We start from the raw sequence: 15,405 nt of genomic DNA, 5'->3' as shown, positions 1-15,405 counted from the left end.
AAGTGATAGATCTTTCAGCCCAATTCTACTTTTTCTGCATAATCATCATACAAAATGTAATCAAATGGAAAAGTCTCTTTTTAAAACTTGTTTTATTAGTTTTAATCTTTTAACTTTATGCATCAAGCAAACATTTAATTATCTGCAACATTCTCTGACTGGAAGAAATTAGTTTAACATTTAAACCTATTTTCTGCACATTCCAGCACATAAAATAAAATATTTTTGTGTTTACACTCAGTCTTTCAAATAGATGCAAGTAAAACACAGCAGAAAATAAATAAAGTCAAAGACTAGCGGTCCTGTTGCTCTATTTTCACCTGTAAAGCAGGAGTGGGGTAGGCGGAGGGTTACCCTGGTGCAGGTGTGCAGCGGTCAGTGGAAGAATCCGCGAGTTTCTCTGTGAGTTTCCCATTACGTCGTTGCTACTCGGTGCTTGTTTGGAAGTTTAGGGGTTTTTTCGCTGTAAAAAGAAGTTTTCTTCCCACGCACAACGGACACTAATGTTTTTGTCACTTTTTATGGAATCAAACTCAAAGTAAGGTCAGTACTTCCACGCTTTAAACGCTGCACGCTCATACTCTCTCTGCACTCGATATATGATCCATTGTTGATCTGCACACAGCTGTTGTCACGAACGTCGCACTCGCTTACGTCACTGTCATGAGACATTCTCGCAAAAAATCACGGTTTTAGTAACGCAGCGTTCCTACGGGAAAGTAACGGTAATCTAATTACAGTTTTTGCAATAGTAATCCCTTACTTTACTCGTTACTTGAAAAAAGTAAACGCATTACTGCCCATCTCTGGTTCCTGGTAATCAGTGGTAATCAGAGGTTTGCATGATTAGGTCCCGAGACGTCAACTGGGGCACAGAAGAGGACAGTAGGAGGCTTTACTTCACATTCTCTCAGTATGCAGAGGTGCAGGTTATACATATGGTAAAGCCTTTGTTAGCACAAAGCAGAGACTTCATTTGCTTTGTATTTATTTATTTTATTATTAATAAATGCCACCTTTTTTTGCACCACTCGTGCCTCAAGACGTCTTCAAACATCCCTTAAATCTTTTTGGTAGCTGATATTAACAGCTGCCCCCTCTTTGGGGTCTCAGTGCGACACACACCGGGTGGGTGTGGCTCAGGTTGGTGGAGCCATCCTTGACTCCTCCATGCCAAAGCATCCTTGGGTAAAGTGCAGTTGTCCCTGATGGGTTTGTGACATTTGCATTTTACATCTCTTGCTTTTAGGTAACTATGACAAAAGATGTCATTGTTTATGTTTAACCAGCTTCCTTGTTGTGTAATGATCCAGAAGGATTTATTGTTCCAGGTATCAGGGGGAATTAAAGGTTGTGTTCCTGCTTCTTAATGCAACGCCACATTTGGTGATTTATTGTCCGACATCGAGCAATATGTGGACAAGACTGATTTTTCCGTATTAATCACATGTCCAGATTATATTGGATAATGTTTTGGGTGAGCACATTCTTGTATGTAATGCTGTGATATATTTTTAAAAAGTTAATATTTTTATCAAATAAGACCAGAAGTAGTGGTTGAGTAAATGTTAGTAGCGTTGGGACAGGAAAACGACCCTCTGTCAGAACCTTTTCCCATGCTTTCCTTTGTGCCACTCACTGTGGCTCAACGCATGCCTACCCCAGCCCCCGGCTGTGACTGTAGCCCCGACCCGGCCCCAGCTGAGCAGTGCCAGCAGTCCAGCAGTTAGTTAGTGTCCGCTCAGGCCCAGCTCGGCCTCGCCCGGCCCGGGTACTAATCCCTGGTCTGTCAGAGGACCCCACTCTGAACTCATCCTGCAACACAGGAAAACGCTCTAATTGGGGGATTTTCTACATCATTAACTCTGATGAGCACCCACCCCACCCCCTGTCTCCCCCTCTCCACTCTCCCTCTCTCTGCATGTCTCTCACACCCACACTTTTCTCCAACTTAATCTGGCTTCTTCACATTCTCGGCCTCTTTCATCCTTTTGGCAAAAGCTTGACTTTTTTTTTCCCTTTTTCATTCAGGATGTGTTGTTTGCTTAATTATTCACATATGAGACCCTAACAGTAAAGTAAAAAGTGTGTAAATAGTGAAAGTCTTACCTGTGCACTTGTTATATTCTATAAAAGCTAAAAGCCATTTCCACAGTTTGAGGTCCTGTATTACTTTTCTTGGATAATCCTTTAAAGAAAAAGTACTTCCTGACTTTTCAATACAAACTTTGTTCTGCACAAATTTTCCCTTTTATGTAAAGTGCATTTTTTTTCTTATAAGGAGAATATGCTGGGATGAAATATCATGATATAAATATGCATATTAAAATGTTGTATCTGTGCACAGAAAAAAATGTATGCAACTTATTTTTATAATCAGGATATCTTGCTGAGCTCTGTAACTTGGATCTAATTGCAACACATCTATTTTGATGTTAAGAATTTAAAAAGATCCTGCAAAAACGTCCATGTTTCATCCACTGGCTCATCCATATGGTGCTTGAGGTACGGTCTGCTCAGCCCTCCATCTGTCCAGGACAGTGTCTCACATGCTGAGGAGCCCAGCGAGCACGGCGGCACCGGCCCTCTGTGAACATGTGTTGCAGCGGCTGAACCTTGCAGCCTGCCTGCCTGCCTGCCTGCCTGGGGGCAATTAGGGAGCCGAGCCCTGTGGTCAGAGGCCCCCCTGGGAAGTCCTGATTGATTGGAGTCTCATCTTCCTAACAGGCTGGCATCCTGCCACAAACCCATGGAAAAGCAGAGCGGATTGAGAGGGGCAAAAGAAAGAAAACCATGACAGAGAGAGAGACAAGGCGCACAAGTGTTTGCAGCAAAAAAAAAAATGTCTCTGCTCATGTATGTCAGATGACAACGATTATACTGTAGTAATCTTGGATTGCTCTAGTAGTCTTAGGGAGGTTAAAAACCCCCACAGTGACTGTGGGAATGAGTGCATAGGTCAACATGAAAGCACTGCAGTGAGAACGCAGAGATACGATTTCTATCAAACTATATTTATTTTCAGTAGATCTCCATTTGTTCCAGAATATGAACATCAACAATCCGGACAAAATCCAAAAGAAATAAAACAACAATATCACTAAGACAGACGTAACTAGGGCATGTAAGACAATCTTCTGTACATTTTCACAGACAACAATAAAAATAACTAAAACTAGTGCAATGTTGTCTGTTATCTAACCTTTGGCTTATTCTTGGCCCAAAACGTTTATGCTGCAAACTAAATGTCCTGTTAACACATAAGATCATTCTGGTTTCCTGTGCTGTGTGAGGTCACCATCGTGTAAAACTACATGAAGACAGATGATGAACAGCGGCTGTAACATTACTTACTCAAAAGTATCCAAAAATAAGGGGAAAAAAGTGGAGTGTGACTTTGTAACAATCTGGGCAGAAATGAGTCTCCTTTTTTATTTTTAACAAAAGAAAAAACACATTTGATATAGAAACATAAAAAATGGGTTTCTGAAATTGCACTTTAAGATGACAGAGTTTTCTATCCCTCTTGTTCTGTTAAAAAGTCAAAAAAGATATAAATTTCAACCTCCAAAGATTTGTTTGAGATGGTACCTGCACATGCTTATTTATTTACCTCTACTGTCCATGTGAAGCATATTGTGCTCCAACTTTAAGATGATTGGGGCTTAACCCTGTAACAGATGGCATAAGACTAATATTGTGTCACTAATGACCAAAGCAGTAACAATCCATGTTTCCTCTTGTTTGAAAAAGAAAAAAAAAACTACAACAAAATGGTTACAAGGGCCTATTTAGTGCAGCCTGAGACCGTTTCTCCCCCTTCTGTTCGGGACAAAGAGGATACACTTGGATCAATTGTGTCGAACAAAGACCGAACTATGTGGGGTGACGCATCACACAGGGCTCTTTCTGCTGCCCTGCACGTACACGCAGCCGCCCAACACTGAGCTGCCAACAGGTTTTCTCCTCCAACAGTCACTCAAGCAAAAAGAGGGCGACTCCGCTGCGTTTTTTTTGTCTACTTCCTCTGCCTTTCTTCTGCTTCCTCCCTTCTTTAAAGCACACGTCAGAAAAAACGTATCCGTGCAGAAATATTTTTGGTATATTCCCGGTCCCAGTTGAGGTGACCCTTTTCCCACCAGATGAAGATCTCCTCACTGATCATCTTCTTCCAGTCACACCAAGATATCTAAAACATGGACTCGCGTATCTAAGCTGCGTAGCAAGTAGAAACATAAACCATAGTACAGGTGGACATAAAACGAAAACCAGCTACACGGCTTTTATAACTAAACAGATTAGTGACACTGCAGTGTGTCTTCATGCCTCGATTTCACATTAAACAGAGACCAAAGGTCCATTCACAAAGTCCTCTAAGACTCGGATTTGCAGACCCATGAAAATTCGACAGCTGGACTAATTAGTAAAAACACAAATGTGGTGTAAAAAAAATTAGAAAATGATATTTTGCTCGACTCAAACGATTTGGATAAATGAAAAGTGATGAATAAGAATTCCCGCATTTTGGCAGTTTTTAATGATATAGCCTGTCTTCACTGTTGGTGCGCCCGAAGAGCTGCAGCATGAAACGTGCGTTCAGAGCCTGTTTGTGACTCGTAAATGCTTCTGGGTGTCATAAACTGTTTGTTTCACCAAGAAGACATTTGTTTTTATCGAACCCAAGGCAACGATAGACACCTAGAGATTGGACGAGCAAAAATATCGGAAACTTTTAACCCGCTGAAGGTTTCAGCTGTTTTTAAAGGGGGAAGAAGTAAAAAAGAAAATAAAGTCTCCCCCCCCGAACAAAAATTCTTACGTCTTCAGCTTTCACAGTTCAGAATCCGCTTCTTTCACTTAGTGGCGTCGCACGTGACGTGTCACTTCCAGCATTGCTCACGTCGACCGCCGAGCTCGTTAGTCACATGGGTTGCCAGGTCTTGTCCATAGACTGGATGTGTTCCTTGGCTTTCATCCTCAGCGCAGCAATACTGGAGCTGCGCTGGTCCACATCCTCCAAAGGGTACTTTTCAGGGTATGGTGCTGGACACTGATAAGGAGGAGGAGCCATGCTCTGCATCCCCTGACCCATGGACGGATGGGGATGAGTGTGAGGGTGTGGATGAGGACTGTGAGGAGCGTGAGGAGCGTGGGGGGTGGAGTTGAGGAAATGGTGGCTTGGGTAGCTGGGCTGGAGGCCTTGAGCTGGACCCATGAAGCCTGGGATACTGTGCACAGGTGTAGCACTGGACAGGGGAGAGGTCAGCCAGGGTTCCAAGGGGAGGGAGTTGGTCATTGGACCCATGCTGGTGTGAACCGGTGCCGGACGGTTGAAAGAGAGCATGGGTGAATCGTGGAGCTTCATGGTGCTGGCGTCCATTTTTTCCTGCCGGCGCCATTTAGCTCTGCGGTTCTGAAACCAGACCTGGAAGAAAATGACAGAAAAATAAGTGTAAATATGATGGAGTGCAGAGTTTTTCATTCTGGGTACGGAAATATACTCGAATATACTCGACAACACTGGGGGAGTTTTTTAAATGAAGCAGTCTTTCACGTAGTGTGAATGTGAGATTTTATTCCAGAATAATGAGAATATCTAAAAAAAAACCAAAAGCACGACAGAAAAGTGCTTCTTAGCAATCTCTGAAATGCCTTTAATGCAGTTACCTGAACTCTGACTTCGGGGAGGTTCACCTTCATGGCGAGCTCCTCGCGGCTGTACACGTCTGGGTAATGGGACTTTTCAAAGGCACGCTCCAGCTCGTGCAGCTGGTAGGTGGTGAAGGTGGTGCGGTTGCGCCTGTGTTTCTTCTTGGGCTGCTCATCCTTGCTTGGGTCCGGAGACTTGCCTTCATCGCTCTCTATACTCTTCCTCAGCTCGCTCAGTTCCTGGTCACATTTGTTTGCAAATAAGCCGGAGTCTGTGGAAGAGCCCGGGAAAAAATATTGTGAGTTTTTATTTCCTTCACGTGCTTTTTGACTGGACTAAGTGAATGAGAACTACAGTTTAGAGAGAAATACAAATGGAGAATGCAGTTTCCCACTTTCCAGTAGAGCAAACATTAGTTTGACACCTGCAACAATAGGCCACTGTAGGTCAGTGAAGCAAGCAATTCCCTGTACCTCAATGAAGCTCCAAAACATTCCTAATCGGATTTAGGAAGCTTTTTCCAGTGTTTCCTTTTCTTCAAAGTTAAAAGGTCTTTAAAAAGAAATTTGAAAACCACTGTTTTTATCACCACGCTCAACAGCCACTCTTAGTTTGTTACCATTTTTGGCTAAGCTCAGATCTGAAAGAATCTATTTCCCCCGTGCAGGAGAGCCAAAGCACGGAAACGTCCCACGTTCTGTCCGTCTTTAGGATCACAGGTTACTGACAAGCTGGTGTTTACAGACACTACAAAGCTTTCACTGGCACTGTCCCTCCTCATAACCCTCCCCGTCAAACGATTCCTCTCTCAATTCTTCTTCCTCAGCTCTATTTCTAATCGAATCAACGTGCATATTCATCGACAGTGTACAGAAACATGGGAGAGGCCACAGGGGAAACAGGGAGGTGTATCCAGACCAGCCAGCAAACTGATTTAGCTAAACAAAGTACAGAGATGATGGTCCGGGAATAAAATAATCTACTCGAGTTAAGAGCTAATAAGTGCCAAGCTTGGATCTGACTCAAAGACTTAATTTCATTCAGGATGTTAGATAAGTTGCAAATCACAGAAAGTGGGTTAAGCTGATTTTAATTAAGGGCTAATTTTGTATTAAGGTAAACCATAGAAACATCAGTATCATCAGCATCTCTTACACCAACTAACATATAGTGAGACGAGCAAAAATCTTGTTTTTTTTATGAGCTTTTAAAGCATTTCTGTTATATTCAGCAGTTACTCTACAGAGCAGCACAGGCGTTTATCTAAAAGTGTAAAGGTGATGGCTGACATTCGCCATATTTTCGCTCTGGTTTTGGTCTCTATCAGCCTCTAAGGAAGTATTCAGCTCTTTGCTTTAACAGATGTAGCTGTAACAAATGTAACTGTAATAAATGTAACTGTAACAGATGTAACTGTAACAGATGTAGCTGTAACAAATGTAACTGTAACAGATGTAACTGTAACAAATGTAACTGTAATAAATGTAACTGTAACAGATGGAACTGTAACAGATGTAGCTGTAACAAATGTAACTGTAACAGATGTAACTGTAACAAATGTAACTGTAATAAATGTAACTGTAACAGATGGAACTGTAACAAATGTAACTGTAACAAATGTAACTGTATTCTGACTGCAGATATTTTTCAGGTTTCTCAGGCTGAGAGATGTGGGGGGTAGACCCCGATCTCAATGAGACGACTTCTTCTCTGATTTAATAACGACAGTTCAAGACTTTAAAGAGCAGGAAAAGGTCATTCCAAATCTCGGGGTCGTTTAAAAACGCCGTCATCACACGACCAGCTCAGGTTTACAACAGTCTCGGCTGTGTTAGCAGCAGAGAGTGCATCACAAGTGAGGCAGTCTTCACGTTTGGGTAAAACAGCTCGAGCTATCGGCTGCGTATGTTTGTGAAGAATTGATTTATAGTCCCAATTTTTTGACTTCCTAAAAGCTGATATTGGTACGAGTCCTCATCGCTCATCAGCGCAGCTCTAAACCAAAACAGTCATGTTTAAAGGCAGGAAGTGAAATAAGGGACTGAAGCTACAGGTCATAACATGTTCAGGAATACACTTTTATGTTGAATGACATTTCAGAGCTTCAGCAGACTGTGTACGAATCTGAATGCTAGCTTGTTTCTGTTAATGGGATGCGGTGATGGAGATGAGGGAGGGGGTCGACTGTGGTCTTTCTGCTGGAGAAACGGGAGCCGAGGCTAAAGCAAAGCAGGGTTTTGGGGTTCATTTATCCACCTCTCATTAAGCAGCTATGACAAAGACCAGGCTCCGACAAAGGCAGAGGTCAGGCCTGGTTCAGTGACCAGCTCTTGGCCTGTCAGCCCATCACAGCCACTGGTCTGAAGCCTCCCGACTGTTTATCAGCCAGCAGAACATCTCAGCACGGAGAGGAGAGGGGGGTGGCCCGACTGACACCGAACACAGACAAGCTGCTCGGTCAGGAGGAACTGGGCTGACTTCACACAGGATGGAGTGATGTCATTGGTGTTGATGGATGTTAATGCACTGAAACCAAACTGCATCTGAGTCACTTAAAAGCAGTGTTTCTGCTTCGTCTCCGCTTCACAGGAACAACTTTTTCTCTTGTTCCTGCCACAAAATCACCAACCACCTGCCTGATCCTGTGTGTGAAAATAGCTTCAGATTAAACATGATTCAATTTGATTCTAGGAGCGAACGATAACAATAAAGAGCGATTGGACTACGGTACAATCTAATCTGCACAGAAGAGAAGATTAGGGGAATTCCACAAGGGGATGGGATTGGTCTTGGGGACATAAACCCCTACACCATCTTGTCCTGTGATTTATCTCTCAATCTCAGTCCACACGGTGGAGTTAATGCAGCTTTACATGGCAACGGTGTTTAATGCACTGATTTTGAATCGGTGTGTGAGAGGTTTTCATGCAAAGGTGGAATAACCTCATTTAAAGTGATCAGACTTTTGACAATAGGCTGTTGAAATAATACGAGCTGTAATTATAACTGAACGTCACAGATTTGAAGCTGCTTCTGTTACTCATTTTCTATATTTTGTGTGTGTGAGAGTTGAAAATCAGATTTTGGTTTATTAGATTCTTACAGCAGATTCTAAAGGCCTGCGAGTCTCTTCCGGGTGTTTGTGTGACGTCCTTTAAGTGGCTGTTTTTATCTAATTGTGTTTTAAAATGTTTGCTTCACTTGTTATTTATGTCATTCGATCTGTTTCCTGCTTTTTACCACAACTGCCGACAAAACAGTCACATCACGAAGCTTGACTGGTTTATTCTGGTTCCTGAGCGAGGTTTGGACTATAAAAGGCTCGAACTGTGTTTGTGGTCAGATAATATTCTGTTCAGCTATCTGGTAGTATAAAAACGTATTATGTTTGCCCAGCAGCATCAATAACTTCAGTCTACCGTTGTTCTGCATTACATCATTCAAATCCTTAAAGTTAGAAAAAGTAAAGATCACTTCAGTCCAGCAGTGCTGCTGCTGTATAATCAATATCTCTGACCGTCTCTATGCTTTGAAGCTTTGATGATTCACCCTCAGTAACAAACTCTGCAGCAGCTGATCCATACTGCTTAAAGAGCTCACAAAATTTAACAAAATCGTCTTAAAAGGTGCTACTCTTACAAAAATCAGCTTTGCCAGGATGGAGAGCAACAGCCGGACTCACCGTGGTACTGCTGCTGCTCTGTGTCGCCGCTGCTTCTCAGAGAGGAAAGGTGCCCGCTGTAGGACGGGTGCGACGAGGGCTCCAGCTGCTTCCCGGTCTCCGCCAGGCTGTCTATGTTCACTTTGTGGGGTCCGGGGGCCGTGGCGGGACTTAGCAAGGGGTCCTGTTCTTTGCTGAAACCCAGGATGACATCGATGCTGTGGACGCGGCCTCCCACTGCAACGCCCCCACCTTTACCCAGTTCGTGGAAATTGCTGGGCGAGAGGCAGCTGTCGTCCACCATGCTCATGGTATCCAGCGATAAATGCATTCGAGCGTCTGGGCAATCACCTGGGCCTGGGGTCGAGGGAAGATGTTTGGGTGAGGCTACGCAGACGCAGATCACTGGGTCACCTAGGATGACTGTTATCCATCTAAACCTGATTATCTTCTTCGGAGGCCCAGGGGTCAGGACCCCGTAGACTCCGAGTGCTCCAACAAACCTCTAATAAGATTGTGACTATGGGTCAACTTCATACACAAAGAGGCTTTCTTATAAAACGTTTTACTGCTGGACTTTATATTATGGAAACTCAGGCTAACATTTTCAAACATTTTGGGTGAATCTTTGGACTAACGTGCACTTTTCCTGACAAAGAAGTCATGAAGTTGTTGGATTTCCAGCAAATGATTCTGTTTGTTACATAAGAAGTAAATAATTCGAGGCAAATGAGACCGTGGCAGTGCTTACCTCTTGGAAGTAAATATGCTGAAGTACTGAAGTTCCTGATGCCAGTGCTCCACCTGTTCCTCTCAGCAGCTCTCCCTCCAACTTCACTCTTCCCAGATCCGCTATGTGCACCGCCTGCAGTCGCTCAGCTGGCGTTGATTGCCTAGCATTTCTCTAAATATGTTCTCTTTGTGTGACAAACAGCCCCAAACAGATGCACTCCGATGGTAAAGAGCATTTAGTAGCTGAGTTCAGACGCTATCCACTCCAGCTCAGAGAGGAGAGTGGGAGAGGAGTGAGCCGGAGAGAGAGAGGCGGACAAAGCTGAGGCGGCGTAGGAGGTGAAACGAGGGGATTAGGAGAGGGCTGTTAATTGCAATCCTTCCCCTTTAAGAGTGATTGGCGGCTGTTTTCTGCTTAAGTAACTGTTTTAAATGTCATTTTCATTTACCCCCGACGGGGAAGGCCCGGCTAATGAAGCCCGGACGAGACTTTCTTTCATAAATTTATTGTTTTAAAGACAAAAGAATCGCTCAAAGTTTTCACTAATCACTGCCGGAACCCCTTTGTGTGAAAATACCGCAAGAAAGGAAAAGGTGAAATTGTAAAGCACACAATAGAACAACAACAAAAAGAAAACAGGTTTATTTTGTGTAATAAAAATGTAAAATACCACATGTATGTTCTGTGTCTCTGTCTGATTTGCAGGGAAGTTGTGCTACGACTAGTTTTATTAACTACAAACTAAAAAGCAAAGTGCAACAACGTAACCACTGATGTACTCAAAATATATCATTTTAAACAGATCAGGCTTGATGCATGTAATTATTTACCATCTTAATTTCTGATTTTTCTCGTTTATACGCACTGTTTTTATTCCGTTATTAGACATAAACTTTTATTATCGACAGCCTGCGATATTTAAACCTTTAATTCTCCTTTTATTGTTGTCATTTCAGTTTTTGTTTTATTTGCATAAAAAGCAAGTTTGCATGAACCACCCAGTAAAAGAGATGAATGGAAGCCAGTCGGTTGTTTAAAGGATTAGAAAGAGAGCTAATGTTTTAGAGTGTGGTTTAAATTAATGGTAAAATTTGTATATTTATTTATTTTTGTTTGTCTGATAACATTTATTTAAAAAATAAATCGGACATTTCAAACAGTTACTCGCTACTTGAGTAGTCTTTTCGCTTTTTTACTCTTACTCGAGTAACTTTTTTGACGACTACTTTTCACTTTTACTTGAGTAATAATATTTTAAAGGGATGCTACTCTTACTTGAGTACAATTTTTGGATACTCGACCCACCTCTGGGTTTAATGGCTCCACAGTTAATCAAATCAGTCAAAATAAGCCTGTTTTGTGGAACTTGAAGCTTGTACTCTCCTGCAGTGTAAAACTGTAACAAAGACAAGAACTGCCTCGGCTTTGGAAAACCCACTAAATAGATTTAAAATATGCTTAAACAGTGGAATAGGTGACAGAAAATACCTGTGGTGACACAGAACGTCGACACAATCTCTGATTAAAAATGCCACGTCCATTTAAGACCATAGATTCAAACTATTTCACAGAAGCAGAAAAAGAAACGTGTGGTAAGTGAAGTCGTAAAGGGACGTTATCACCTCAGGGTTATTTCATTTGACTGAGTGGTGTTTTTCAAGAGACCGCAGCGCAAAAGGCTGAGGGGTAGGGCACAGAGTTTGAGGGCCACAGACCTCAAAGTTGACCCTGGCTTAGCGTCACAGAAATTAGCACCGACTCTAAAGACGCTAAAGAGATTTCCTCTGACCTCAGACATATCTCAAAATAAAGACAGATACAGATAAACGCACAATTGAATCTAAAACTCGGACCTTCCTCAGATTCGTGTCGACACAGCTCTGACGGGAGATCAAAATGCAAATTTGTTTTTTGAGAAGAAACTGTCCCGTGATCATTTCAAATTCCTCGTCGCAGTCTTTTTGTTTTTATGTTGCACTTCTGTGCTACAAAGGACTGTGTTTTTTCTGCCCCGCAGGAAAACGTCTATTTACATGTCAGTGGAGACAGCAAACGCTTCACCTGCAGATCACCCTGCTAAATTTGGAGCTTTCTCATCCGCCATCTACGGCGGCAACGAGCGAGTCCTGTCCATGTGATCTGGTGTCACTTGAGCAGAGTTGGCAACCTACGCGCATTCTTCACTTAAGCAGAAGTACAGACACTTGTGTTGGAAAAAAGGCTCCGGGAGAAGATGAAGCACTGATACAAATTCTTTATTAAAAGTTCAAATGTGCTCAAAGCATCAAAGTCTAAAGCTGAACGAGTGACTTTGCCTTCACACCTAAACAGACTGTAGACGATGCTGCCTAACATCTCCAACTCTCCATCTGTCATGCATGATAAGCACTGGTGTTGGATGCACTGTGTTTTTATGTAAACTGGTACTTTTATAGCATCTTTTCATTCACCCATTCACGCACTCACTCAAATGCATCAGGGGAAACGTAGGGTTCAGCATTTTGATTGGAGGAGCCGGGAATCAAACCTTCCAATTATAATTAGACGACCTCCTCCACCTTCTGAGCTACAGCTCCTATTTAGGATGTTAAACACTCAATAACTCCCCTCAAAGGATTTAAAACTAAAGTAACCAGTGAAAGAAAATGTAAGGAGTACAAAGTAAAGATATATGGCTTAAAATGAAGGAGCGAAGAGTAAAAATAAACACTCAAGTAAATCATGGGTTTGGAAACTCTACCTAACAGTTACAGTGTGTTTACACTTCATTATTTCACACCTCCGGACATCAGGGAAGTTAATGTGGGGGTGAAGACAGCAAGAAGTAAGAGACAAGTGAGCTGATCAACATTTTTTACTCTCCCACTAGCAGGATACCAAAGAGGTGTAGATGCATTGTGGGTAATCTAGTTTTTGTCAAGGAAGAATGAGTAGAATAAAAAAATCTGTAATTTTAAAGCTGATTTTGATCGACAGCTGTAAGTTTTCAACACCACTGCAGTGCAGTAGTACTGCTGTAGCCAATGCATTAACAAAATGAAAAGGTATGTTTTCAGCCCATAATTCACTCATGTTATCTAAACAAGGCCAAAGCGTGTCGGGTCCATGGCAGAGATTCAGTTTCGGTGTAATAACAGAATATTAGAGCCGCCTTTAAACAACACAAATAATCATATAGATTTAAACCCATAAATTAAGTGCTGAAGCACAAAAAGGAAATGTGTTTTCTCTGAACTATTCCTCTTAGTTCAGAGTCAAGACTGCATCTCACTGCCTACAAGCTTATAAAGCAATGATGGACTAAGGTGCTAACTTATCCTGAGATGACGTTGATACATTTTTGACCTCACGTAGTTTCTCTGTTATCCCGACTGAGCAGAAATTGGTTAAGAAGGGGCAGTGTAGTTATCAAGCTGCTTAGTTTTATCAGATGACAGTGTAAGTCCCCGTGATCCTATTAGAAGTAAAAACAGCGAACTTGTAAATGAACAGTGTCAGCTTGTTAGGGGGAGTGGGGGGAGAGAGGAGGGGGAGTACAGGAGGTAAAAAGAGGGAAGGGGACCAGAAAGGAAGTGGGACAAATGTGGAAGTATCACAAGGAAGGCAAAGTCATGTGTCTGAAGATGTCTACGTCTGAGAGTAAACTAGCACACACACACACACACACACACACACACACACACACACACACACACACAGCGTCCTTTCGTGATTGGCTCGCGTTGGTTACAATTCCACTATCTGCAAGACTACTGAGTGTTTCCATGGTTACGTCAGCTCCATTGCTATTTGCAGTCAGTGTTTACATGGATACGTTCATTCACACACACACACACACACACACACACACATGTATGAACATTTAAAAACTTTTCCTGGCTCTTGAATGAAAGAACTTGAAAATCTTTGTTGACACTCACATGACACCAAAAATAAGTAAAAAATTTAGTGTTGACTTAATTTGTATTATATTTATTTACTTTTTTAATGTTTTTGAAGAGTATCTGTGTATCTATCAGGCTAGCTATGCAGCCAACCTCGCTTCACACAATCATTTTAAGATGGCAGCTGTCTGCAACAGTTAATAGTTACTGTAACTCCTGTGCTCAGCAAATTGATTCAGTTACGTTCAGTGAACTGCTGAAATCTCTGTCGGAGTCTCGGGTGTTTCCAGCTCATTTCTTTCCAAATTTTTTAAAAATAAAAACACTTTCAGAAGGAAGACGCGCTTTCAGAGCTCTGGAAGTTGATTGCAAACTAAATTAAATACAAAGCTTTAAGCTAATGTTAAACAGTTAGTGATTAGCTCCTTTGCTATGCTCAGTTTCTACAGCTAGCTAGCTGGAAATGCTAACAATCGTAGCCCTAAACACATTGTTTAAGCTACTACTTACACTTTGGAGGAACAGGCAGGTAATGTTACAGAGGACACAGCCTCTGGCTTTTGCTTCTTCCAAAACACCCCCGAATGTACTAGCTTAAAAAATGCACCTTTTTTTGGACCCTTCCTGCTTAATAAGCATCTGTTTTAAAAAGGGCCCAAGAGCCCGCTCTATGAAACCACACAATCATCCACCTTTAGCCAAATTTTAACCCCTACAAAAACCTGTTTTAATCACTCACTCTGTCAACATCCTTGTCACGCAAGCACCTCTACTGTGAGACTCTACCCAAGAGACAGACGCTGCTCTTACCGCATTCATAATTGAATTACAGCTGCCCCCTGTCACAGGATAAGCGCGGGCTTATCCCGATTTCTCATGTTAAGTGATATAATGATTTACATCAGCAAGCCATCAATGCGTTACAGCATGTTATAATTAAAGTATGCGTAGGAAAACCTAACAGATAAAACGTTGCATCTGTTGGACGGAAGACAAAAGTTTACTGTGAAGCTGGAGAAGTTCTCCTCTGAGCATTCGTGATGCACAAACGGTGTCTATGAGGAAGGAAGAAGAAACAAATCTTGTCTGAAAAGTCAATGACGTTTGTGTGGATTTTAGAAAAGGAAGTGATGCGCTTTGCCGTCTCTGAAGCATGAGGTGAGAATAGTCCTCATTGGAGAAATAATTAAACGATGAGTAAGAACATCATGAAGACAAATATGACAAAAGCTCATCTACTTTTTCGAGAGCAATCGAGTGTTCAGACACATAAAGACTGTGCTAAGCTTGAGCTTCTTAGATGCTGTACTTGACTGTTCGCTCTGACCTAAAGAAAACGTAGTGGGGACGACACGGGCTTAAATCTGAGACTCTCCATCAGTCGCTCTTAGAAGCAAAGATTTACTTACCTGGATGATTGAAAACGCATCAAGACAATCACAGTCTGACTCAGTCTGTCAACAGTCACTCTCAGGGA

At 42.2% G+C, this 15,405-nt stretch overlaps 1 protein-coding gene across 2 annotated transcripts; it reads right to left on the bottom strand.

Moving 5' to 3' along the window:
• Positions 1-3,077: 3,077 nt before the first annotated feature.
• Positions 3,078-10,377, bottom strand: rx1 (retinal homeobox gene 1). Of its 2 annotated transcripts, XM_035913174.2 has the most exons (4): positions 10,063-10,377; positions 9,333-9,668; positions 5,668-5,921; positions 3,078-5,425 (listed from the first exon to the last, which is right to left on the bottom strand). In XM_035913174.2, exons 2-4 carry the CDS (start codon positions 9,640-9,642, stop codon positions 4,922-4,924), a joined length of 1,068 nt encoding a protein of 355 aa, XP_035769067.2. In that variant the 5' UTR covers positions 9,643-9,668; positions 10,063-10,377; the 3' UTR covers positions 3,078-4,921. The 2 variants fall into 2 exon arrangements, with proteins under 2 accessions (XP_035769067.2, XP_006803333.2); XM_006803270.3 differs by lacking the exon at positions 10,063-10,377 and having other exon boundaries at positions 9,333-9,812.
• Between the last annotated feature and the right edge of the window lie 5,028 nt (positions 10,378-15,405).

This window comes from Neolamprologus brichardi, chromosome 23 (assembly GCF_056152115.1).
Source record: "Neolamprologus brichardi isolate AB-2024 chromosome 23, ASM5615211v1, whole genome shotgun sequence".
Taxonomy (NCBI): Eukaryota; Metazoa; Chordata; class Actinopteri; order Cichliformes; family Cichlidae; genus Neolamprologus; species Neolamprologus brichardi.
This window is presented reverse-complemented; position numbering and strand designations above follow the sequence as displayed.

What these genes read in the sequence shown, in the direction of transcription:
- rx1 (XM_035913174.2), bottom strand. Translation starts at nt 9,642, where the DNA reads ATGCATTTATCGCTGGATACCATGAGCATGGTGGACGACAGCTGCCTC. An exon ending in AGAGCAGCAGCAGTACCACG is followed by an intron (nt 5,922 to 9,332) that starts GTGAGTCCGGCT and finishes GCTCTTCCACAG; the next exon opens with ACTCCGGCTTATTTGCAAAC. An exon ending in TCCCCGAAGTCAGAGTTCAG is followed by an intron (nt 5,426 to 5,667) that starts GTAACTGCATTA and finishes ATTTTCTTCCAG; the next exon opens with GTCTGGTTTCAGAACCGCAG.